The sequence below is a fragment of the Sus scrofa genome, chromosome 6, assembly GCF_054392235.1.
Source record: "Sus scrofa isolate SSC_HxYL_T2T_F1_AM1 chromosome 6, Sscrofa_HxYL_maternal_Yorkshire_Landrace_v2.0, whole genome shotgun sequence".
NCBI lineage: Eukaryota > Metazoa > Chordata > Mammalia > Artiodactyla > Suidae > Sus > Sus scrofa.
Genome location: NC_139388.1, coordinates 79,554,149 through 79,582,040, shown reverse-complemented (window position 1 = coordinate 79,582,040; position 27,892 = coordinate 79,554,149). Strand labels below are relative to the sequence as shown.

The 27,892-nt window shown below is 39.2% G+C and overlaps 1 protein-coding gene across 3 annotated transcripts in view; it reads right to left on the bottom strand.

The window, feature by feature from the left end:
* Window positions 1-27,892, bottom strand: part of SPEN (spen family transcriptional repressor) — a 91,844-nt gene that overhangs the window by 49,940 nt on the left and 14,012 nt on the right. The window contains exons 2-3 of one of the 3 annotated variants that reach the window (XM_084962852.1): window positions 17,057-18,637; window positions 14,435-14,911 (exon numbers count right to left, since the gene is read on the bottom strand). Coding sequence is in view for 2 of the 3 variants with exons in the window: in XM_021095393.2 (XP_020951052.2) it covers window positions 14,435-14,911; window positions 18,317-18,637 (798 nt within the window). In the remaining variant the exon portion in view is untranslated. The remainder of the gene's footprint in view (window positions 1-14,434; window positions 14,912-17,056; window positions 18,638-27,892) is intronic. The other 2 variants (XM_021095393.2, XM_084962851.1) reach the window with 2 other exon arrangements.

Below are 27,892 nucleotides of genomic sequence, written 5' to 3'. Positions count from 1 at the left end.
GATTCTTAGGGAAAAAATAACTGTTCTGCAAAGTTAATTTTAAAATATATTTCACTTACTATCTTGTCTACCAGGAAAGAGAAAGTTGATTTATCCTACAAGGTAGACTGGAAGATATTCCATAGAAGTGACTTTATATAGTTTCTAGCAGCAGAAGACCTTAGTAAGATTTAATTTAATGAGTAATAACTTTAGTAAATAAATTTTCAAAGAATACTCTTTCCATTTTCTCACAGGAGAAGCAATTACAAGAGTATCCTTTATATATAAAAGCAATTATTGTTTGTACTCTAAGACAGACTTTTAAAAAAAAAATTAGTAAGAGGGTACGGGTAATGAAATCTTAGCTAATTCTGAGCTTCAGAAAATACTCATGTTTATTGTGAGATGACAATGCCACATTTTCCCTTACTTGTGTGCATGGATGATCTCTTTGCTCACGGCAGGGTAAAATTAAGTCACAGCATCTAAGAATGACCATAATAGACAGCTTGCAAGTGAAAACACAAAAAGGATAAAAGACAAGAACAAGGTCTCTAAAACTGCTGAGTGAACTTTTATCATAACTGAAAAAAGACTAATAGAGGTTTCTATTTCATTCCAAAAGTTTAAAACATAAGCAAGTTATAGGAACTTACATTTTGTACAGCCCTGGCAGTGATAAAGACAAAAATAAATGTATTCTTTTATTTGTGTCTTTAATATTTCTTAGTGACTTCTGAACATTCTCTGAAGAGGAATCAGGCCATGTTTAATTCTCTTATTTCCTTTAACTCTCTTATTTGTCAGGAGGCAAACTGAAAAAGAGCACTAGGCACAAAGCTGCCATAACATAAAAAAGCATTTTTTTTTAAAGTTTGGGTCCAAGTCAAGCAAATGCAATTTGGCATAGCATTTTTAAAGTTTGTTGTTTAGCACTTTGACCTAAATTACTTTCTTGTTAATTTTTAAAGCAACATTTTAAAAATTTACATCAAGGTTAAATTAAAACTCACAAGATACCAAGTCACAAGTTTACCCCAGGAAATCTATTGTCATTCCTTCCACCTAACAGCCAATCAAACTAAAATAAACCCGAGGACAACCCAAGTGGAAAGTATGAAAAGGGGTATAGGAGAGAGACGTCTTTACTTCAAACAGACTAACAACTAAAAGTAAGGTCCTGGGGAACTTTGGATATTAATTAATTAACTAATTTGGGGGTAATAAATTCATCACCAAACGCAGATTATGTACTTAAGCAGCGATGGTGCAGAAGCTGTTTTTCAACGCTTAGATTCTCCAAAAAAAAAAAAAAAAGGCTTTGATTCTCAGGGGGCAGAAGACAGAAAGTTACAGTTTTAAAAGCAAAGGAGTAATAACGGAAAGATGTATTGAAAACAGAGTTCACACTAGCTTCTAGTCTTCTCTCCCCATTGTTTCTATGCCTTTTGGCTAAGACCAATCGTAGTCTTTTCGCTCCCCAAGCCTTCACCTGAAACGCCGCCTCTTCACAGCGGCCCCTCCCCATAACCCGCCCAGTCACAGAGCGCAAGCCCCACCCCCTGGGCTGAGGGCCGGGCAGAAACTCTGGCAAAATAAGGAAGCCTCTGGGAGCTGGCAAGCAGCCAACTTAAACTGGATGATTCCAGTTTAGGCTAGTTTTGAGTCACAAACAAGCAGTTCCTAGCTTTCCCCACAACATTCAGAGGCACTGGCTGCCCAGGCGGCACACGATGAGCTCTCCTCATTTGCTCTCATTGCTAAGCCTGCCTCGTTCTCATTTCCCTAGCAGCAGCAGATCTTAAATCAAAGCAGGGTTCCCAATACAGCAAATACGATCAGCTCAGCACTTGTTTCCAAGACAGACTGCCTCTTCCACCCAGAACAGTAATGCAAGCAACACCTACACCTCTCAAAAGCCTTACTGAAATGCTGTACTTGACAGAAGAAGAAAAATAGAAAGGACAGATCTATTTCTAGATATCCGTAATGGAAGTTAAGCCCACCAGAGCAATTAGAAAGCAAACACTTCCATTTTCCATATTTGGCATAAAAAAGGCTTGGCTGGTTAATATGACCCTTAAAGACCAAGGTGTGTAGCTTACTGCCCCAAAACAAAGTATAGCTATACAGTAGCCTAGAAAGGAATGTGTTTCCAAAATTTGGGCTCTTCAGTTTGCCTGCCACTGATGGGAATAGAAAAAAAAAATACTACCATTAAACTAAAACAAAATATTTATATAAATTAATGTGTACTGGTGGGTGTACTTCTCTCCAAAGCACACAAAGCTAAACATGTATTGTATGCTGCTAAACAGCCCCAAAACTACATTAATAGGGGGGAATGAGCAACTGCTACTTCTTTTGGAAAGTAAAAGTACTTAAGGCAGCCCCACTTACAATGAGACAAAATATAATGTGGATTTTTTTCCCTTTTTATGGCAGCACCAGCCACATATGGAAGTTCCGGGGCTAGGGAATGAATTGGAACTGCAACTGCCAACCTACACCACAGCCACAGCAACATCCAAGCTGAAGCTTGCAGCAATGCCGGATCCTTAACCGCACTGAGCGAGGCCAGGGATCAAACCCGCAGCCTCACGGACACTACATTGGGTCCTTAAACCTCTAAACAACAGTGGGAACTCCTTAACGTGGATTTCAAATCTAATAGTTTTGTCCAGGATTGCAGACATACTAATACGCCTTCTCCCTCCAAGTTTCTGCGTTTTTTTTCTTTTTCCACGGCATCAGCAGCATATGGAAGTTCCCAGGCCAGGGATCAATTGCCAGCTGCAGGTGCAACCTACACCACAGCTGTGGCAACACTGGATCCTAAACCCACTGTGCCGGGCAAGGGATCAAATCTGAGCCGACTGAAAAGACATCAGATCCATAACCCACTGCACTACAGTGGGAACTCCAAGAAGGTAACTTTTAAAAGAATTTATACCCCAATATTTTGGGGAAAGAATAATCACATAGTCAATAAAGCCATTCATCACAAATAAGAGTTGAAAATTTCAAAATAATTTAATATCTGGAAAGGTCCAGAGTAATGAATACATTTTATCCATAACGCTGATTTTTGGCAAGACATTCTCCCTTTTGATTATTTCATGTATCTAAAAAAAAGTAAAAATGAGGCAGAAGAAAATAATAAAACAGACCAAGAATGGCTGTGAAATCCAGAAATACATCAGCTACTTAATATTTAAAATGTAATATTTCACTCAGACTTAAGAGTATAGGAGTTCCCACTGTGGCACAGGAGATGACACTTGTGGCATAAGTCACAGGTGTGGCTCAGATTTGATCCCTGATCTGGGAACTTCCATGTGCCACGGGTGTGGCAAAAAAAAAAGTACATGTTTTCATTTTAAATAAAAAAATTAAGGGCAAAAATATAAAGAAACATCATTCCTGAGAATATCTGTTATCCTTGACTCTGGCTTCTTTCAAAGGCTTTTTGATAAATCTTCACTGTTCCTCCTTGAAAGTCCTCTGATTCGAAAACATACACTTCGTTTCTTATCTCTCAAATCAATAAATATCTAATCATTGATCATCGTATTTTAGTTAAATTTATGTTTCAATGGTCTCTGAGCACAGGTATCTTCTCTTTACACATTCAAAAAACAAAAATACCCTTTTTTTTTTTTTTTTTTTTTTTTTTTTTGTCTTTTTAGGGCTGCACCTGCAGCACATGGAGGTTCCCAGGCTAGGGATTGAATCAGAGCTGTAGCCGCTGACCTGCAAGCCAAGTCTAAGACCAAGCCGAGTCTGCAACCTACACCACAGCTCACAACAATGCCAGATCCTTAACCCACTGAGCAACACCAAGGATCAAACCTACGTCCTCATGGATACTAGTCCTCATGCTTTCACTGAGCCATGACAAAAATACCATTTCAATTTAAGTGCTCATGTCAAACTGACAGATACAAACAGACTAGCAAAAAGGAGAAAGGCTTGTATTAGGCAATAAGCCAATTAAAATTTTTTTTTTTTTGGCCACACCTGAGGAATGTGGAAGGTTCCTGGACCAAGAATTGAACCCTCACCACAGCAGCAATGCAGTAACAACTCATTGGGCCACAAGAGAACTCCCAAGACCAGCTTAATTTCTATTCTAACTCCAGTCCTATGCAGCTACAAACAGAATGGGGCGGTGGGGGGGGGGGGGTCATGGTTCCTAATCACCAATTTCCTCAAAACCATTTACTTCAATTATATCATTTTTTCTGAGATTAAAAGGCATTATTTTTAGGAGTTCCCATTGTAGCACAGTGGAAATGAATCTGACTAGTATCCATGGGTTTGATCCCTGGCCTCACTCAGTGGATTAAGGATCTGGTGTTCTGTGAGCTGTGGTGTAGGTCACAGAATTGGCTGGGATCCTGAGTTGCTGTGGCTGTGGCATAGGCCAACAACTGCAACTCTGATTCAACCCCTAGCTTGAAAACTTCCTTATGCTGCAAATGCAGCCCTAAAAAAAGCAAAAGCAAAAAAAAGCAAAAAGAAAAAGAAAAAGAAGGCATCATTTTTAGTTTAATGATTTTCTTAAAAAAAAAAAAAAACCAAAAAAAAAAACCTGAATACAATCAATTTTGGCCCCGCAAACTATATCTGAGAATAAAGAATTACAGTGCAACAAAACAAATTTTGTTTCCAACTGAATCCAAAATTATGTCTACTATTCATTATCATAGATAAGATCACTTTTGATGATAAAATTTCAGACTTTTTTTGGGGGGGGGTCTTTTCAGGGCCACACCTGCAGCATAGGAAGGTTCCCAGGCTAGGGGTCGAATCAGAGGTGTAGCTGCCGGCCTACACCACAGCCACAGCAATTCGGGATCCGAGCCAAGTCTTCAACCTACACCACAACTCAAGGCAATGCTGGATCCTTAACCCACAAAGCAAGGCCAGGGATCGAACCCGAATCCTCACGGATACTAGTCAGCTTTGTTACCGCTGGCTGAGCCAGGATAGGAAATTACTGCTATTTAATAATGCCTTTTTTGTTTTTGTTTTTGTTTTAGAGCTGCACTTGGGGCCTATGGAAGTTCCCAGGCTAGGGATTGAATCAGAGCTGGGGCTGCCAGCCTATGCCATAGCCACAGCAACAAAGGATGCTTAACCCACTGACTGAGGCCAGGGATTGAACCAGCATCCTCATGGATACTAGCTGGGTTCATTTCCACTGAGCCACAACAGGAACTCCTAGTAATGCTTCTTTTTTTTATTTTTGTCTTTTTAGGACTGCACCCGCAGCACATGGAAGTTCCAACGCTAGGGGTCGAATTGGAGCTACAGCTGCCAGCCTATGCCACAGCCACAGCAACTTAGGATCTGAGCCAAGTCTTCAACCTACACCACAGCTCACAGCAATGCCGGATCCTTTACCCACTGAGCAACATCAGGGATCGAACCTGTGTTCTCATGGATACTAGTCAGATTCATTTCTGCTTAGCCACAACAGGAACTCCAAGACAAATGTGTTTTTATAAGTAAGTATTGCAACCATCATCCCTCCCAGAAATTATTAATTATTAATTTCTTTAACACCTTTAAGAAACTGACTCTTACACTTCATGTATATATTTGTGAAAACTGGTGCCATATCTGACAGTTCCTAGCACATAACACATATAAAAACAAACAGAGCCAGTTAATGAAATGAGCATTCCTTGCCCCAATCAACATTCTAAATAGTATGCTTATTTAGAAAAAGTATACTATCATTTTAATACAAGCAATGCCACCATATTCAGTAATCACTGGGAACCATCTTTTCAGCCTCATCTATGTTCTTTCAGGACGTTTCAGGGTAACAGCAATTCTGAAAATGTTTCTACATGACCTTGAAAGGAAATTCTTTCTCACCAACTAAATTAACTGCAAAACTTCCTCATGAAGTCATAGATGAAAGGATATTTGAATAAATCTTACCCCTCTAGAAAACTGTAATCCATAACATCTAGATCATTCATTCACAAAGTGAAAAGAAGATGGGATTGCCTTCAGTAAAGCTATAAAAATGCACCCAGTAGAACTGCTCTTTATAGAAAAAAAAAAAAAAAAAAAGCTTGTTATATTAGGGACTTTTTGCTAACATTTTTTTAGTTACAAGTGTCACACTCCTTTTAACTTTATCTGTTGTAAAAATCCAGAATTTGTTCAATATTCTGATTACTGTTTAACTATAATTCAGGTAAAAAAAAATTTTTTTTGATGGCCGCACTCAAGGAATATAGAAGTTCCCAGGCCAGGGACTGAATCTTAGCCAGACGCCGACCTACACCACAGCTGTGGCCAGCACTGGATCCTTTAACTCATTGTGCCAGCCTGGGGACTGAACCCATGCCTCTGCAGTGACCCAAGGCACTGCAGTAAGATTCTTAACCCACTAGCCATGGCAGGAACTCCAGATAAAATATTTTTAAATTGTCTAAGAAAAAAATTAATAGGGTTATGGAAGTTCTGATGCATTTTATTCAAAACAAATGATTTAAAATACACAAACATGTTGGAGTTCCCATCGTGGCTCAGTGGTTAACGAATCCGACTAGGAACCATGAGGTTGCAGGTTCGATCCCTGGCCTTGCACAGTGGGTTAAGGATCCTGCGTTGCCATGAGCTGTGGTGTAGGTTGCAGACGAGGCTCGGATCCCGCGTTGCTGCAGCTCTGGTGTAGGCCAGTGGCTACAGCTTCGATTAGACCCCTAGCCTGGGAACCTCCATATGCTGCAGGAGCAGCCCTAGAAATGGCAAAAAAGACAAAAAAATAAAATAAAATAAAACAAACATGTTCCACAAATAACACCAGCAATATGAAATACTTTTCATTTCCCTTTCAATAAAAAGTAAATCGTTCTAATAGAAATCTTATATATTGGACAAGAGAGGAGCATAAAGCATGTCATATCTTAATACAGTGTCAGAGCTGAAAAGTCTGATTGCTTGCAGATCTTATCCCTTTCCTGTTACTTTAAACAAACACTACAAAGGCTACTTCATGTTAGTTTTCCTGATCTAGAAATGATTTTATTTGTATGTCTTTCGCTTCCCTTTCCTATCCTCCAATCTTCTTCCTTGTATCTTCCAACTTAAGACAAAAGAAATTCTAATAATATAATAAACTATACAAGGAAAAATTCAGGAAATTTCATTCCATACAGTTTTGTGGGGTTTTTTGGGTTTTTTTGCTTTTTAGGGCCACACCTTCAGCATATGGAGGTTCCAGGCTAGGGGTCGAATCAGAGCTACAGCTACCGGCCTACACCACAGCCATAGCAACGTGGGATCCAAGCCATGTCTGCAACCTACACCACAGCTCAAGGCAACACCAGATCCTTAACGCACTGAGCAAGGCCAGGGATCGAACCCGAAACCTCAAGGTTCCTACTCGGATTCGTTAACCACTGCACCACGATGGGAACTCCTCATGTAGTTATTCTGATTACTACATTTGTTTTAAGGGTTTCTATCTAAATGCCTATTTTTGTGATTAGAAAGAATAAAAGTCTGTAGTTAGCTGACTTTTTTTTTTTTTTAGGGTCACACTCTCAGCATATGGAAGCTTCTAGGCTAGGGTTGAAATTGGAGCTACAGGCGCTGGCCTACACCACAGCCACAGCAACACCAGATCTGAGCCTTGTCCGTGACCTATATGACAGCTCATGGCAATGCCGGATCCCTGACCCACTGAGCAAGGCCAGGGATCAAACCCTCATCCTCATGGATACTATTTGGGCTCGTTACCATTGAGGCACAATGGGAACTCCTGACATACTCTTCTTCAGATGAACCAAAAGGATTCAGCAGAACAAAAAGAAAGGAGTTCCCATCGTGGCGGTGCAGGTTTGATCCCTGGCCTCGCCCATGGGGTTAAGGTTCCAGCATTGCCGTGAGCCGTGGTATAGGTTGCAGATGTGGCTCAAATCCTGCATTGCTGTGGCTATGGTGTAGGCCGGCTGCTATATCTCTGATTAGACCCCTAGCCTAGGAACCTCCATGTGCTGTGGGTTCGGTCCTTAAAAGGGGGGGGGGGTGTTCCCTGGTGGCTCAGTGGGTTAAGGATTGAGCACTGTCACTGCTGTGGCACAAGTTCAATCCCTAGAGGGGGAGCTTCCACATGCCACAAGTGTGGCCCCCCCCAAAAAAAAGAAAGAAAAAGGTTAAGTCAACTACAATATAAAAAATAAAAATCATAAAAAAGAAAAAGGCTGAGAAATCAACTACGATAGAAAAAATTAAGATTATATAAAAGGCTGAGAGACATCCAAAGTATTTTTAAGGGTTCAGAAGATGGGACTGCCTTTGGTAAAGCTGGAAAAAAAGGCCATGGACACTCAAGATTAATTTAATTAGATATTAACTTTTAATTACACATATGTAGATTTTGTTTTGGATTAGCCATAGCCAGTGTTTAATCCAAACGGGCTCTACTCCTAGGGCTCCATACCACCAGCTATCTTATTTCATAAATTTGATGCACAAAAAAAGCACTATTTGTTGGAGTCCCCTTGTGATGCGGCAGGTTAAGAATTCAGCATTGTCACAGCTGTGGCGCAGGTTCGATCCCTGGGCCAGGAACTTCCATATGCTACAGGTGCAGCCAAAAAAAAAGGCAAGTTATGTTACATAAATGGATGAGTGAATATAAACTCAAAAGTTAAACTTAGCCCCCCCCCCCAAAAAAAGGTAAGGAAATAACCATGGGGGAAGGGATGCAAGAACAAAAGGTTTTGGATTATCTAAATCTCAACTCCCTCCCATTACCTTTTTCTCCATTTCCCCCTCACTGATTCTGTAAAGCTTTATAGGATGCAGAATCAAGGGCTAAGGGCAGCCACCACCCTTTTCATCAATCTGGTAGAGACTATGGATCACTTTTCAGAATAATGTCCCTAAATGCATAAAATAAGATAAATTGGAATTAAAAGAAAATGAATTATATGGACATATTATTAAAATGTTTTAATTTTTTGATATAGGAATGTCTCTTTAGTAACATTAAATAGCAATATCTAGCACTGAATTTAATAACTCTTTTCCAGTAATAATCAACATAAGCCCAATTTTGAGATATCTGTACTACAGTAATAATAAATTACTTGTGTATTTATATTGAGAACGAAGTAAATCATACTGTTAATTTACTAGTTTTTGTTGCCTACTTTTATACTGGGAGGTAATAAGGCTTAATTCAGTTTCAAGTTAGTAAAAAGATGTAATTTTTCCCCCATCCAAGTTCAGGGACCCTGAGCCAGCCTAAACATCTTTAGCTGTGATCAAAGTAAACAACTGAGAAACAAACCTCAGTTAAAACTACTTCCTTCATGTTGTGGCTCAGCAGAAGGAACCTGACTAGTATCCATGAGGGCATGGGTTCGACCCCCCGCCTCACTCAGTGGGTTAAGGATCCAGTGTTGCCATGAGCTCTTGTGCAGGTTGCAGACTTGGCTCAGATACCATGTTACTGTGGCTGTGGTATAGGCCGGCAGCTACAGCACCAATTCAACCCCTAGCCTGGGAACTACCATATGCAGAGAGTGCAGCCCTAAAAAGACAAAAAAAAAAAAAAAAACTACTTCAATATAGCAGGGAAGGATATTATGAACTAATTTAATTTCAACAAACTCTGCAATTTCTTTAGCCTGTATTAAAGAAAATTCTTACATGACAGGAAAAAACCACCACCACCAAGAACCAATAATAGGAAACTATAGAAATAAAATATGTTCATCTTCAACCAAGGGCTTTTAAAATAAATGCTTTTGTGAAATTTATGTTTTTTCTTTTTTTTTTTTTTTATTTTTTTCTTTTTGCTATTTCTTGGGCCGCTCCCGCAGCATATGGAGGTTCCCAGGCTAGGGGTCGAATTGGAGCTGTAGCCCTCGGCCTACGCCAGAGCCACAGCAACGCGGGATCCGAGCCGTGTCTGCAACCTACACCACAGCTCACGGCAACGCCGGATCGTTAACCCACTGAGCACGGGCAGGGACCGAACCCGCAACCTCATGGTTCCTAGTCGGATTCGTTAACCACTGCACCACGACGGGAACTCCCAAATTTATGTATTTAAAGTTTTGTTTGGAAAAATAAAAGCTGACTCCCTAACTGACCAAGACAGAGAAAGAAAGAGACAAACAGAAGCACAAGGATGCACATAGGAAAGCTTGTAACATTAAGCCCCCATTCTCACCAGTTAAATACTGTGAACAGTTTGGCAGAAACAGTAGATATATCATTTATAAGGATTTCGCAACTAGACTGTCATCAATCCTATGTCTATTCATTTGAAATGCAATGCTAGGAATCTACACCAAAGCTGTAGCAATTAAGAGGGATGGTGGATGATTAACCTCCCAGTCAGTCATACAGACAGTATAGAAACTTATTTCTATAGATAAAACCAGGCTGTAGTTTGTCTACTATAATATGCTGATTTTAAACCTTTTTTTGGCTTTTTGTTATCTCTTTGGGCCGCTCCCGCGGCATATGGAGGGTTCCCAGGCTAGGGGTCGAATCGGAGCTGTAGCCACCAGCCTACGCCAGAGCCACAGCAATGCGAGATCCGAGCCGCGTCTGCAACCTACACCACAGCTCACGGCAACGCTGGATCGTTAACCCACTGAGCAAGGGCAGGGATCAAACCCGCAACCTCATGGTTCCTAGTTGGATTCGTTAACCACTGCGCCACGACGGGAGCTCCGATTTTAAACATTTTTAAAGAACCTGGAATGTCACCACTCCACAACCAAGTTTAAAGATTACAAAATAGAACTTAATTTTCCAAAAGGGCAATGAACACTCTGAATTGATATAACATCTCAAAATACTACATTCTGAAATCAACAAGGAAAAGAGGACATTTGGTAAAAGAGGGGATGAACCCAGGGATAATGAATATGCTCTGAACACCGAAGGATTTTATTTCTCTGTACTTGCTTCAGTCATAATATAATGACCAAATCTTTTAACTATTTATCAATTCTGCTTTAACCTTCATGTTAATTAAGAATCATATCTAAGTATTTCAACTATTTGCTGACATACTGGGAGACAGGCAATACACTTGACTGGCTCTTCAGTGTGCACAAGGGAAGACCTGGCCCTGTTCTTACAGGATGGCACCAAAGGCTCATCATTTGGTTATATTTTCAAAAAGTTCATTCTGTGGTTCATAAATCAACATAATCTGGTTCTCAATACTATGTCCCTCCTACCTGTCCCAAGTTAGGCACTCTCATGGTCCAAGCTTTCCTTCTCCGAGATACTGAAATGGTCTCCTAACCGGAATCTCAGCCTTTCCTGTTCTAAGACACCAGATGCCTCTCTAAAGCACAGATCTCAACAAGCTACTTCCCTTCTCAAAACCCTTCAACAGTTCATCTCTGCATAAAGAATAAAACCCAAAAGCATCAGCATGGTTAAGTCATTCTAAATTATTTGCTGTTCTCAAAACATTCTTCCACCCACCTGTATCTATTCAAGTTGTTCCTTCTGCCCACAATGTTCCCTGTCTAGCCTAAAATTCATCTCGGCTTGCTGAAGTCCTACATATCCTTCATAGCCCTAAATCATAAAAATTTCCAGCCCTAAGTATGAATCAGGCAGCTGACAGAAGAGGAAATATTCTCTACAGTTGTAATTTAGTCCCCATGTAAATTTTCCAAGCTCATCCTGCATTTGTGGCAGTTATCATTCAGAACGTAAATATTCAGAAGCATATAAGTGTTTCTTTTGATTATATAAACAGGGATTACCTCCATCGAATTCATCAGATCACCTCTGGGTTCAAGTTTTTGAGCCCACAGTGCCAAGGGCCAGATCCAAAACACTGTAATTCCCACCAAAATACAATGCCATCCTGAAGGGCTTGAATCATGTTTCTCCTTTAACTTCCAACACTTACACAATCAGTTAGCTTTTGAAAAAGTTTTGATCCTATGGAATGCAGTGCCATCCCTTTAGTGGGGTAGGTTTACGGAAACTAAAACTTGAGTATCTTAGGCAATTCTATGTAGAAAAAGGTGAATCATGACAAGATTTTATAATCAGTTTATAGAATTCAAATGAATACTGTCAATCAACAATATACTGAAAGAAATCAAAAAAGTTAAGGATTTCATTAATGTCACAGAGCTGCAAAGCTGGAGCCAAAACTTAACTCTCCTGACTTCCTAAGCTAAGTGCTTATTTCATTATACAATGCTACATCTTCCAGATGGTTGAATTATATCTAAATAGACAGATGTATAAAATGTTTCCATTTATTATTTTGAATTAGAAAATTTAGGAGACCTAAAAGGAGCCATTCATCAATTACATGATCATTTACTTTTTTAAAATTAATTCTAAGCAGGCAATACTAAAGGAGGAGAATTCCTACTCTGGCACAGTGTTTATGCAGCAGCTCAGGTGGCTGTGGATGAGTGGGTTTGATCCCTGGCCTGGCACAGTGGATTAAAGGATCCAGTGTTGCCCCAGCTGCAGCTTGGATTAAATCTCTGGCCCAGAAACTTCCATATGCTGTGGATACAGCCAATTAAAAAAAGGAAAATACTGGAGTTCCCGTCGTGGCTTGGTGGTAACAAAGCCAACTAGGATCCATGAGGCTGTGGGTTCAATCCCTGGCCTCACTCAGTGGGTTAAGTATCAGAGTTGCCGTGAGCTATGCTATAGGTTGCACACACAGCTCAGATCCCACGTGGCTGTGGCTGTGGTGTAGGCCAGCAGCTGTAACTCCAATTAGACCCCTAGCCTGGGAACTTCCATACGCCACAGGTGTGCCCCCCAACCCCCCCCCCCGCCAAAAAAAAAAAAAAAAGACTAAAGGAAAAATAACCTAACTTAATCAAGTCAGAGAATTTCTATCTTGTAATTTTTTTTTTCTTCTTTTGGCCAAATCTGTGGCATACGGAAATTCCCAGGCTGGGGACTGAACCTGAGCCAGACTGTGACAATACCAAATCTTTAACCACTAGGCCACTGGGGAACTCCTATATCTTATAAATTTAAAATACAAACCACCGGGGTTCTCAGCTGTGGTACAACAGAATTGGCAGCGTCTCTTCAGTACTAGGACACAGTTTTGATAACCAGCCCAGCACAGTGGGTTAAGGATCTGGTGTTGCCACAACTGCGGCATAGGATGCAATTGCAACTCAGATCTGATCCCTGGCCTGGGAATTCCACATGCCATGGAGCAGCCAAAAATAAATAAATAAAATAAAAATAAAATAAAGTAGATACCATCTAAATTTAAAATTAGAATATCTGGGATTAAAAGGTTGAATAACAATAACTAGAAATGGGAAATACTCAAAGAATATCAACATCTATAGCAGTAGGAATAATTATAGCTAGCAATTATTAGAAGCAGTATGTATTCAACATATTGGGTATCAAGCTAAGCACTTTACATATTTTCTCCTTTCAATCTTCACAATAACTTTATGAAGCACGGTTCTTATAAAAGATGAAAAAGCTGAGACCCAGAGAGCTTAAAGAACCTGTCTAAAATTATAAAAGTAGTAAGCTATACCATCTATCTTGATCTATGACTTCAAAACCCATAACCATAACTTCCAAGCTGTTTGCTGTTAAGGGTACTTGCAATTTATTATGTTATCTTTGGAAAAAAACTCCTTTGGAAAAAACTCCTAAATCATGAAATTAGCTTACTCAGCCTTAGTGAACAGCAAAGCTACAACCTGAATTTTAAAAAAGCTTTCTGGAATTCCGGCTGTGGCACAACGGGATGGACAGAGTCTCTGCAGCGCCAGGACAAAGGCTGGATCCCTGACCCAGCAGAGCAGGTTAAAGGACCCCGTATTGCTCCAGCTGTGGTATAGGTCACAACTGTGGCTCCGGTATGATCCCAGGACCGGAAACTCCATACACCATGGGGTGGCCAAAGAAAGTTTTCCAACTTGAGTTTACAAATTGACTACCACCTTGATGTTAAAATTAGTTAAAATGTACATAAATCAATTTAGTCATTGATAATAAAAGTGTCAATGATATATTTCACCAATACATCTTTACTCAAACAGCTTTTATAAATTTTCAACCAAAATAATAGAAACAGTATCATATACCTAAGAAATCAAGAACTTTAAAAAAATACCACACATTGTGGCACAATATTTGCTCCACATGAGTAAAGTTACCATTGTTCTTCCTTTCTGGCAATTTTAATATTGAACATCTAGAGGAAAAAGTGTTTACAAATCATCATTTAGCTTCCGGTACTTGGCAGAATGATTAATTCAACAGCCACAAAGCTAATCAAAGTTTCTTCACTCATTATATGCAGACCCAAGATTATTTTCTCTTAAAAATATTACTATACTAAAAACCAGTACCACTGATCATAGTGAATTTGTGACAATTTATTCAACAGCTTGTCTGTTATAACAAAAGGCTGTTAACCTACCTGTCACTGCTGGTACTACTGCTGCTGCTGATTGAATCACTACTGGAGGATCTACTCCTAGAGCCGCTGCCGCTAGGGGACCTTGTGGGTCTAGACGCTTGGCTAGCCAGCCTCTGAGGAGACTGATTTCTAGACTGGGATGAATGTGGTGACCGACTCCTGCTGTGCTGGTAATTCCGCTCTGGCCTTCTGCCTCGTACCTCCCGGGTAATATCATCCCTGTAGATATCCCTGTGTACCACACTGGGCAGTGTAAACTGCTCCCGAGCCCTAGGTTCGTATCGGGGGTCATGAGCATCAAAACGGTTTGGACTTCGACTCCGAGAAGTATAATAGAGCCCATGTTGTAAAGTCCGCTCTCGAGGATCTCTATAGTAATCCTGATCGTAATGTCTTGTCCGATCAAATCCTCCCGTCCCCCGTTCATGGTGTCCATAGGCACTATGTTCATAAGCACGCTCCCTGTTATCTGAAGCCCTGCATTTAGGAGGGGGGGAAAAACATTTAATCAATCAGAAAGGGGAAAGCAAAACTAAAAGCAAGTCATGCAAACATTCACTTCAGCACTGTCTTTGTCTTTGCTGGTCATTTTTGAAACAGCATTAACCTACTTAGTAAGCATACACTAACAAGCTTAACATTTTACTTGACTCCAAAAATTATCTTCACAGCTGAGCAATCACTGTTGTAATGGTATATTGGGCTTTCATGACTAGTGTTCCGAAAATCCGTTGCTCTTTTTATCAGGGATTTTCTGGCTTACATATGGAAATATACATATGCCATCTCCTTTTTATTTTAGATTTAGTGGAACAAGAAGAGACTATCATTGTAATATCAAAGTCTTCTATACCTTCATCTGATTAAAATATATAAGAAACTCTATTTACTGTGCAAATATATTTCAGGCAAAATTTCCATGAGAGATATATACATATAAATATTTGTATTTAGATATATATATTTTTTTTATTTATTTTTGCTTTTTAGGGCCGCACCTGAGGCACGTGGAGGTTCCCAGGCTAGGGGTCTAAATGGAGCTATAGCTGCCTTCACCACAGCCACAGCAATGCCAGATCCGAGCCACGTCTGCGACCGACACCACAGCTCACAGCAACGCTGGATCCTTAAACCACTGAGCGAGGCCAGGGATTGAACCCGCAACCTCATGGTTCCTAGTTGGATTCGTTTCCAATGCGCCACAATGGGAACTCCTCCATGATGTATTTTAAACACAGACATGAAAGCCCCATTGGAATGCATGCCCATGTCCCAGCAGTAGGAGGGCATTTTCTAAGTATGGAAAAAATTTAAGTATAGCTTTTCTTATTAAATTTCAATTTATCGGATAATTATAAAAATTACTAAATTATGTAAACTGCTGTGCCCAAATGATCACATTGAATAATAAAGGTGGAATCTTAAAAAGAAAAAATCAAACCAAAAAACCACTTAAGACATCAAAATATTGGGTTGCCACATGCTATTCTCTGATAAACTTAAAGAATAATACTTATTTTATTTCCTTTTGTTATCGAATTCCACATAATTTTTTAAATGCCTATTTCATGATTCAATTTGCTAATGTATATACTTAATAGTTACAGGAAATATATTCTCTTAGGGTTTTACTATACTCATAAATTGCCTATGATGAAATAATGCAACTTTGGGAACTGTAAGATACGATAAATAAAGATTGCTATTAGCAATGGTTTAACTCATTTTTTTTTTCTTTAGGGCATGAATACTTGTCAACCTGAGAGGACAAAAACTGTTGCATGTACAATTACACACATGCAATTAAGTTTCAATATTAAAAATCAATCCCAATCCTATAAAGAAATCTTAAATTCTCTAATTAAGACAGTTCCTAAAAGACCATTTCATTTGAATCTCAAACTTGAGGTTGAGTTTCTTCTCAACCTTTCTTTTGGATCTATCTTCTATCAAAAGTGAATAAGGCATCATGAAAGATACAGAAGAATTAGGATCTCTCCAAAGAAGAAAATATGGCAAACTATTACAACTAATACTATGTTGATAATATATGCTTAGATTCCAAATCTCTCCACTAACCTTCATTTTCATCCACCATTTCACTTAGTAGCAACTATACCTTCTCTTAGGTTGTTTTTGCTTTTTGCTGCTATTATGAAAAGCAACTGGCATGGCAAAAAATTCAGTATTAGCTTTCCTACTTAAATGTATTAAATGACTTTCTCTTTTTTATCCACTATGTTTTTGGAGTTTGGATAGATACTTCCATGTCTAACAAACAAGCAGGGTTTCCTCTCAGACTTAAGAGAAAATTTCATAAATAATTCAATGACTACCCTATCAAATGTTAATCAGTAAGAGCTGTTATTAATGATATAATAGAAGCAATAGGCAATAGTTCTAGGAGAATTAACTGCTACAGCTGATATTTTATAAATACACAAGTTCTTATTCATTAGGAAGATACGGAAGGCAGGCACAAGAGCTAGCAGAACTGAAATCTAATAGCTATTCTTTGATTCATCTATTAGTACTAAACAATTCTAGAGTTAGTGGGAAAAAAAGAAAAGTTTGACTTGGGTTAAGAGAGGGGCTAATATACACAGGTCAGGACATACCAACCTTTTCCAAGTGTGGAAACACGACCTATAATCCCAATTAAATCTAGGGAGAGAATTGTGAACATAACTTCCCCAATTTTGGCCCCTCTTATGGGGGTAATCCACCTTCTTAATGGGCAAGGGTGTCAAATGATATTTAGATGAACCACAAGGAAAAAAAATCTTAATGACCAGATAAAATAATTCCACTGGAAGCAAGCAGTCCCAGACAAACTGTAACTCTCAAACCCCCAGACTTCTTTCTTGAGATAGTAGAAAATTATAAATTGATCCACATTCACAAAAATTTCCAGCCCTAAGTATGAATCAGGCAGCTGACAGAAGAGGACACATCCTCTACGATTCCACCAAATGAAGAAGACACGGTTGCTCGCCAAGAGTTCGCCTTTGTAGCCATCCAGCACAGTCAGTTTTGATTGCTGTATCCACAACTGATGGTCACCATGTTTTCAAAGCTAAAGTACCTTAATTAGCCAGCAACTTGCTTAAGAAACAAGATAATAATCCTCTTCTCCTGGGCTAATGGAATCTTGACTGTATGACATCCCATACATTCCAGCAATTAGAAAAGAATGGCTATATTCCAGGATTTAGGAACGTCCGTCATCTCGATTTTTTCCCCATGCCATCAAGGAGTATAATTCCAACATGGAAAATGTGTAGATCCAAAATGGAAAAATCAAGCATTGCCTTCACTCTTCTTCATCCAAGTACATATTTCCAGGTTTAAATATTGTTTGTAGAATCCAAGAGGTTGAATCATATGGTCTGCTAGGTTTTTTGGTGACAATCCAATTCATTTGTACACTTGATGTAGTGAAAACTGAGAAGCAGAGATCAACTTCTAAAAGAATCTGTAGGCACTAATATTCCAGAAATATTCCAATTAGTACAACCAGAAAATCTGCAGCCAAGTAGCTCCATCAGGTAGAAGGGATATATCCAAGGAAGGCCTTAACATTATCCAAGAGAAGGAATAATTAATTCTAGAAGACAGGTAACTCCAAAAATGACGCTGCCATACAAAATCTTCCACCATTTTAGATCTCAGGAGTAGATATCCAACCAGCTGCAGGAAATATCCTCTATGATTCCATAAGATACCAGCCACTGGGATAGAAATCACTTCCGTTTCCAACCCAAAATAGGAAACATTGAGAATGCCCAAAACTTTAAATCCATCTGGGGCCCCTAAATATGAGTTTCTGTTTCTCACCATATCAAATACAAAATACCTGCCTACAGAAACCTTGGAACTTACCCATCAAGTCTCCGCTCATAACGTCCTTCTCGTGCATGAAGTGATGGTGGGGGGCCATAAGCAGGCCCCCCACCACCTCCTCTGAACCCAGAAACCTCTCTACTACGAGATGCTATGGAAACTGTATCATCCAATCCCCGAGCAGCACTTGGAATGGTGCCTGGTTCATTATAATCCGTGCGTAGGTCTCTATCTCCCATTTTGTTGACTGAGTTGTGAGCTTTCTGTGCACTTTTGATGTCCACAAAATCCACAAAGGCAGCCACTCCTCCTTCAGAACCCCTCTTGGGGAGAATTTTGACACTTTCCACACGGCCATATCTGAAAAAAATAAAGTGAATATTACTGTTGCATAGCAATAATTTTCCAAAAATAGTTTTTGAAAATGTTTCTTACTTTTAAACAATTTACATTATGTATGTATGGGAGAAGGGTTGCAGAATGACATTTAAAATGGCTTTTACACTCACATTTTACTTTTTTGAGGCAAATATTTACAAATGTTTTAACTACATTATTTTATTGCCCTCTTTTTAAATATAGTATTTACTAAACTACCTTCCACCTTTCTAGAACACTTAGCTGAAATGAATCAGAAATTTTAAGGAATTTTTGCCTTCTAAAAAAGGATACTAGGGAGCTCCCTTTGTGGCCCAGTGGTTAACGAACCCGACTAGGAACCATGAGGATGCAGGTTCGATCCCTGGCCTTGCTCAGTGGGTTAAGGATCAGGCGTTGCTGTGAGCTGTGGTGTAGGAGAGCAGCTGCAGCTCAGATTTGACCCCTATCCTGGGAACTTCCATATGCTGTGGGTGCGGCCCTAAAAAAGAAAAAGAAAAAAAAAAAGGATACTATACCTAAGATAACCACAGTAATCAAAGTAACTTATAAATCCTAAAAGTACAAACTATTCCTAGAAGTAGTTATTTTACTTCATTTTAATTTAATTCATTAAGTGAAAATGATCTTACTGAAAAAATGAGATGACTTCAGGAGTTCCCGTCGTGGCGCAGTGGTTAACGAATCCGACTAGGAACCATGAGGTTGCGGGTTCGGTCCCTGCCCTTGCTCAGTGGGTTAACGATCCGGCGTTGCCGTGAGCTGTGGTGTAGATCACAGACGCGGCTCGGATCCCGAGTTGCTGTGGCTCTGGTGTAGGCCAGCAGCTAGAGCTCCGATTCGACCCCTAGCCTGGGAACCTCCATATGCCGTGGGAGCGGCCCAAAGAAATAGAAAAAAGACCAAAAAAAAAAAAGAAAAAAGAAAAAATGAGATGACTTCAAACACTTCTTACTGGATGGAAAGCAAAATAAATCCCGAATATTCTGTGCATTTCCAAGTGTCAATCTAAATTTTTTTGTTTTTGGCCATGCCCGTGGATGTGAGTTCCCAAGCCAGGGATCAAACCTACGCCAGATCAGCGACCCAAGCCACTGCAGTGACAATGCCAGATCCTTAACCTGCTGTGCCACAAGAAATCTCCTCTAATTTTTAATGTAATCTTTTGCTATTTAATTCTTTTCCAGAGGATTAAAAGAAAAAGGTACAACTTATAATTTATGTATAATTAAAATGTTCATCATATAATAAATCTAAAAAATCTTTTGAAAGACTCTATGTTCTCATTTTTATTCAAAAAATGTTCACTATGCATGTAAAGAAAAAATTTAGGACACCTTTCATATTTTGAACATATACGTAAAAAGTATATCTAAAAATTTAAAATTCACAAAAACTTTGCAAATTTCATTAGGAGTTAACTGTATTTTATGTACTTCTAATTGGCATTAGAAAGGCAGGCACAGCACTTTTAAATATAACACTCTTATCTGCTGAAAATCCAAGATCATAATTTTACAATTCCTATGAAGAAACTAACAACATTATCAGAAAGCAAAACATTTCTTTCATATACTTCTACTGAAGGATGACTTAAGTTATCACCTCTCACAAGGGAAACATAATCCTAAAATCCAGTTTCATTAGGGAACTGAACTAGACGTGACGAACTTATTCTGGGTAAATTAACTGATGAAAGGATCTTTAAAATTTGGGGAGAAATTATAGAAACTGAAATAGTTCTTTCCCATATAAACATCAAAAAATACCTTCCAATGTATGACACAGGGCTTGTGTCTAGAATACAAGAAATCTTACAACTCAACCCATTTTTCAAAAATAGGGAGGACACTTCACTGAAGAAGACAGACAGATGGCAGATAAGCACAGAAAAAGATGCTCAAAATCATTAGTCATTAGGGAAATGCAAAACAAAACCACAATAAAATATCACTTCATACTCTCTAGTATGGCTATTAGAAACGAGAACAGAACAGAAGTGTTGGCAAGGATATGGAGAAATTTGAAACCTCCTGCATAGCTGGTATAACTGTAAAATGGTGCAGCCACTGTAGAAAAGTTTGGCATTTTCTCCAAAAGTTAATCACAGGATTACCATATGATCCAGCAATTCCAATCCTGGGTAGGCTCAAACAGATACATGTGCACCAATGTTGACTGCATCATTATTCACAAAAGTCAAAAGATAGAAACAACTCAACTTATCCAACTCAGTGGATGAAGGGATAAACAAAATGTGGTATATACATACAATGGAATATTATATTAAGACATAAAAATAAAGTTTTGATACATGCTACAACATGGACAAACCTTGAAAACATAATATTAAATGAAATAAGCCAGACACAAAAGGACAAATAGTTTATGATTCCACTTACATGAGGTATCTGGGATAGGCAAATTCATAGACATAGAAACTAGAATATAGGTTACCAGGGGCTAGGGAGATACTGCTTAATCTTAGAGAGTTTGTATATGGGATGACAAAATTCTAGAAATAGATAGTGGTGATGGTTGTTACATACCACTGTAACTATACTTAATGCCATTAAATTGTACACTCAAAAATGGTTAAAATAGGGAGTTCCCGTCGTGGCGCAGTGGTTAACGAATCCGACTAGGAACCATGAAGTTGCGGGTTCGGTCCCTGCCCTTGCTCAGTGGGTTAACGATCCGGCATTGCCACGAGCTGTGGTGTAGGTGGCAGACGCAGATCCCGCGTTGCTGTGGCTCTGGCGTAGGCTGGCAGCTACAGCTCCGATTAGACCCCTAGCTTGAGAACCTCCATATGCCGTGGAAGCAGCCCAAGAAATGGCAAAAGGACAAAAAAAAAAAAAAAAGTTAAAATAATACATTTTATATTTAGTATATTTTAACACACACAAACACAACATATTGCAAAGCCCACAGCCACATAGGCTTTTTCTATTAAAAAGAAGAAAAAAGGGGGGGGGGAGGGTTATCAGCCAACTCTCCCTCAAAAAAAGTCAGTTACCCAAAGAATAATGCAGGGAAAACAAATATTTAAGTTTGCATCCTGAATAACAAAGAGCTAAAAGCTATACTGAAAGAAGGACCAAACACTCAATGCATAGATTATGCATGTAGAACAAAGTCAAATATGGCCCTCCTTCCTCAAAAGGGTAACCATCTTTTTTTTTTTTTTTTTTTTTTTTTTTTAAGGGCTGGACCTGCAGCACATAGAAGTTTTCAGGCTAGGTTTCTGAGCTGCAGCTGCCAGCCTATACCACTGCCACAGCAACACCAGATCCAAGCTGCATCTGCAACCTACGCTGAAGCTTGCAGCAACATCAGATCCTTAACCCACTGAGCCAGGCCAGGGATCAAACCCACATCCTCATGGATACTGGTCAGATTCGTTACCTCTGAGCCACAAAGGGAACTCCCGACTATACCCAATGTTTTCATATAAGGAGAGAACACTATGGAAACAATACAAACTCATCTCCAAATTTAACAAAGGAGAACTTGCTCAGGTCTTGCAGTCTACTGAGAAGACTGGAAACTCCCAAATTAAAAAAAAAAAAAAAAAAAGTACTTAGTTCTTCACATTCAAGAAAACTCAGCTGGTAAATGTAAATGTCATATCCTGATTTTGTCTACTATTTCCAAAACAACACATTTCCTATAGTATGCAAGTATTCTATAAGCATTCAAGATGAAACATCAACCTGACATTTACTAATTAAAAAAGAAAAGAGAACAAAAATGATAAAACCACTATTAGATCAAAACTTGGCTTTCAGAGAATCTATGGAATATTCTCCAGTAATATGTATAAAAATCTTTTTTGTTTTTGGGTTTTTTTGTTTTTTTTTTTTTTTTTTGCTTTTTAAGGCTGCACCTGTGGCCCATAGAAGTTCCCAGGCTAGGGTCGAATTGAAGCTATAGCTTCTGGCCTAGGCCACAGCCACAGGAACACCGGATCCTTAACCCTCTGAGCAAGGTCAGGGATCAAACCCACATCCTCATGGATACTAGTCGGGCTCGTTACTGCTGAGCCACCACAGGGACTTCCTAAAAATCATTTTCTTAAATTACAGTCACTGCTCATAGTAATAAGTTAACTCATCTGTAACTTTTAAAGAATCAAGAAAACAAAATATTTTAAAACTATGAACATAAAACTAAGAAATTGGGCTTCAATGCTACAAGCTGAAGTATATAATATCCTAGTGGGTTTGTCTTCAAAAACACAATAAAAAAATATTTAATTGGTGTCTGGTCAAAATATTCACCATCAAAAATACTAATTTCATCAACATACACTATAATTCTAAGTTTTCTGTTTCTGTATTTTAAGGCCATACCTTCGGCACATAGAAGTTCCTGGGCTAGGGGTCAGATCAGAGCTGTTAACTGCTGGCCTACGACAGAGCCACAGCAATGCAGAATCCAAACTGCATCTGTGACACATGCTGCCACTTGCAGTAACTATGGATCCTTAACCCACTGAGCAAGGCCAGGGATCGAACCCAAATCCTCACAGACACTATGTCAGGTTCTTAACCCACTGAGCCACAATGGGAACTCCCAATTCTTCTTTGTAAGAGAATTTTTTTTCCTTTTTTTTTGGCTGCACCCACGCCATAGCAACAACCCAAGCTACTGCAGTGACAACGCTGGGTCCTTAACCAACTGTGCCCCAAGAGAACTCCAAGAGAGGATTTTAAAACTATCCAAAATAATGCCAAGTTTGCTGAGATGTTTGATCTCCTTTCAACATTTACTTAACATTTACTACTTATATAAAATAGGAGTTCCCATAGTCAATCAACTATAATGGAAAAAATAAAAAACTTAAATAAATAAATTAAATTAAATTAAATAGGAGTTCCCATTGTGGCTCAGCAGAAACAAACTGGACTAGTATCCATGAGAGCACGGGTTCAATCCCTGGCCTCGCTCAGTGGGTTAAGGATCCAGTGTTGCCGTGAGCTGTGGTATATAGCTCACAGACCCAGGTCAGATCCCATGTTACTGTGGCTGTGATGTAGGTCAGCAGCTGCAGCTCTAATTTGATCCCTAGCCTGGGAACTTACATATGCTCCAGGCAGGGCCCTAAAAATTAGCAACAAATAAATAAATAAGACAAACACTGGCACTCTCTGGTTGTTCCGCAGGTTAAGGATCTGGCACTGTCACTAATGTGGCACAGGTTCAACCCCTGGCCTGGGAACTTCCATATCACAGGTGCAGCTTAAAGGGGGGGGGGGGGGGGGGCAGCCCAATTTCACACAAAATTTCAAAAATCCAAATTTAAAAAAGTACCATGGAACACAAAGACCTAAATTTTAATAATACCTCGGTATTAGTTATAGTCTAAGAAAACAGACACTTTCCTAACACTGTCTTCAAGAGTATAAATTGGAGAAACTTCTTAGGAAGACAATTTTATAGTATCTATTAAGAACTAAGTACACAGCCCCAGAAATTCCGTTCATAGGAATTTTTCATGCATGTATAATTGCACGTCTACAAACCGTGTACAAGATTGCTTACTGCAGCACTCCTCAAACAATAAAAAATAACAACAAAGCAACCACCACTCCACTGTCTCTGTGAATCTGACTGCTCTAGGTGACTAATATAAGTAGAATCAACCAATATTTGTCCTTTTGTGACTGCCTTATTTTACTTAGCCTAATGAATGTCTTCAAGGTTCATCCACATTGCACATGTGTCCGTTTCATTCCCTAACATAATACTGTAAATCAACCATAACTGAATTTAAAAAAAAAAAAAAAAAAAAAAAAAAAAGAGGGCGTTTCTGTTGTGGCTCATCGGTAAGAAACCTGAACAGTAACCATGAGGATGTGGGTTGAATCCCTGGCCCTGTTCAGTGGGTTAAGGATCCAGCGTTGCCGTGAGCTGTGGTGTAGGTTGTAGACACAGTTCAGATTCCTCGTGACGTAGGCTGGTGGTTACAGCTCTGATTTGCCATATGCCACAGGTGCAGTCCTAAAAAGACAGGAAAAAAAATTTTCTTTCCTTTCTAAGACTGAATAATACTCCATTGTGTATATTTTATAACGCATTCTGTTTATCCTTTCATGGGTCATGAACACTTAGGGTTGCTTCCATCTTTTGGCTACTGTGAATAATGCTGCTATGAATATAACAGATTAATATGAAAAACAACTTATTGGTTCTAATTAGAAAAGGGTTAAGAAAACAGACTAAAAATAAGCTTAATTCGACCAACAAAACTATAGTCAGCTGTTTATGGAATCCATGGTGAGTACCTAGATTCCTGTACATGAAAACTTGATAATTACAATTCTTGGGAAAAGGCAGTATTTTCAGTAAAGTCTTGAATTACAAAATTCTTCAAAACTGTTGCAGGCACCATTACCTCAGTTAAAAAAAAAAAGTAAATGCATTATTTTGCACGGACCTAATGAGAAGCTATTTACTAAGTAAAATTGATTTTTAACCAAAAAATAGTGTTCAATTGATATGTAAACCTCTGAAAGATTAGCCAATTACAAGGAGAAAGAATTCTAAAGATTCTATGATTTTCAGAGCATACTGGCTGGATAAAATAGGAAGCCTGAATCTTTGAGACACTCTTAGAAAGAATCCCTAAGGTATTTCTTCAGACAAGGGGAGAGGAGTTTACACTCCAAGAGTCAAAATACATAGTGCAGGAAAACAGATAATCATGATGACCACTAAGTTAACATTTGGACACCTGTTCTCACAATACTTCATGAATAACTTCATATATGTGCCTGAATTACATAGCACTTTTCTAGGAAAAGCTTGAGTATAACTATAAACAGAATGCAAATAACCATGATGAACCATTTTTTAAAGTAATGGCAGTAAATAAAACTGATAGAGAAAAAAGGAGCACAGCAACTTAATCAAAAGGGAAAGCCTGAGAGTTCCTGCTGTGGCACAATGGGATCAGCAGTGTCTTGGAAGCACTGAAACAAGGGTTGGATCCCCACCCCAGCACAGTGGGTTGAGGATCTGGTATTGTTGTACCTGCAGCTTGGGTAAGTAACCTCAGCTCTGATCTGGTCCTTGACCCAGGAACTCCATATGCGGCAAGGCAGCCAAAAAAAAAAAAAAAAAAAGGAAAGGCTGGAGAAAACAAAGTTGAAGTAGCAGAAGCCAAGAAACTAACAAAAATCCACAGCAACAATCCCCGGTATGAATGCAAAGGGCTCTGAAAATGTACTTCCTACCTAGATTTATTACAGCTGAGAAAGAAATTAATGTCAATGGGTTACTTCTTAGTAAAATAATAATTTAAAAAAGACTTTGAGAAATTTATAAATTCCCTCTAATATTTCACCTGACTAGATTTTATTCTTATTTCATAATATATGGTTGCTTAGATAGAACAGAATCAAGACAAAAATGTGATCTTTCTGTAATATACGTAAATTCCATATTCTTTTCATCCACCACTATCTTTGTAAAATCTTCTTTATTTTTTTGTCTTTTCTGAAGCCACACCTGTGGCATATGGAGGTTCCCAGGCTAGGGGTCTAATCGGAGCTATAGCTACCAGCCTACCCAGAGCCACAGCAATGCAGGATCCAAGCTGCAGTTCTGCAACCCACACCACAGCTCACATCAATGCCAGATCCTTAACCCACTGTTTGAGGCCAGGGATTGAACCTGCAACCTCATGGTTCCTAGTCGGATTCGTTAACCACTGAGCCACGACGGGAACTCCTGTAAAATCTTTAAAAACTACTTCTATTTCCGGATTAAGGAAATGGTTCTTTATCACTCTTCAATATACAAACGTCTTCAGATTTTTCTACTCATTGCAATGTTTTATAAATTTTTTTGCCAATACCCGCAGCATGCAGAAGTTCCAGCACCAGAGGTCAAACCTGTGCCATAGGAGTGACAATGCCGTATCCTCAACCTGATGAGCCACCATGAAACTCCTTTCTCTTTTCTGGGTAACTTTTGGGTTTTTTTGGTTTTTTTTTTTGTTTTTTTGGCCTTTTTAGGGCCACATCTGCAGCTTATGGAAATTCCCAGGCTAACAGTCCAATAGGAGCTGTAGCCACTGGCCTAAGCCACAGCAACGTAGGATCCTGACCACATCTGCAACCCACATCACAGCTCACAGCAACACTGGATCCTTTAACCCATTGGGCAAGCCAGGGATCAAACCTATGTCCTCATGGATACTAGTCAAGATTCGTTAGTGCTGAGCCACAACAGGAACTCTCTGGAATAAATTTTTTTTTTTTTTTTAGGGCCGCACCCACAGCACATGGAGGTTCCCAGGTTAAGGATGGAATCAGAGCTACAGCTGCCAGCCTATGCCACAGCTACAGCAACACCAGATTCGAGCCGCATATGGAACCCACACCACAGCTCACAGCAACGATGGATCCTTAACCCACTGAGTGAGGTCAGGGATTGAACCCACAACTTCATGGTTCCTAGTCAGATTTGTTTCCACTGCACCATGAGGGGAACTCCTGGAATAAACTTTCACAGAAACATGCTTCCCAATAAAGAACTCTGGCATGAAATCAAGCCCATCAAGTTAAGAAATAAGTCACCACTCTTTATGCCAGTAATTCCTGAAATTTATTATATACGCAAACTTCTCTAGTCAACACCTTAGGTTTGATTAATTATAATCTTTAGAATTAAAAAGCTTTTTCTACAGCAAAAAGGCTTTAAAATCTGATTTCCAGGAGTTCCTGTCATGGCACATGGGAAATGAATCCAACTAGGAACCGTGAGGTTTCGGGTTCGATCCCTGACCTCGCTCAGTGATTTAAGGATCTGGCGTTGCCGTGAGCTGTGATGTAGGTCGCAGGCGCGGCTCAGATCTGGCATTGCTGTGGCTTTGGCGTAGGCCAGTGGCTACAGTTCAGATTGGATCCCTAGCCCGGGAACCTCCATATGCCATGAGTGTGGCCCAATAAAGACAAAAAAAAAAAAAAATCCGATTTCCAATAAGATCAACACAAAGGAGATCAAATGTCATAACCCTGAGAAACCCCCAGCTGTAATCAAAGTTCCTTTTTTACATCTACTTTTAGAATGGCATTCCAAACTTAGGCTGCAAAGGAACAGTCTGTGTCAAAAACCACTTTAGAAAGGGTGACTTCATAAGAAAAAGAGAGGTATAAGTGCAACAAAAACTAGAGTATATCCTTATACACATTAGATTAGTATGACAAAGCACATATACCATTTTTA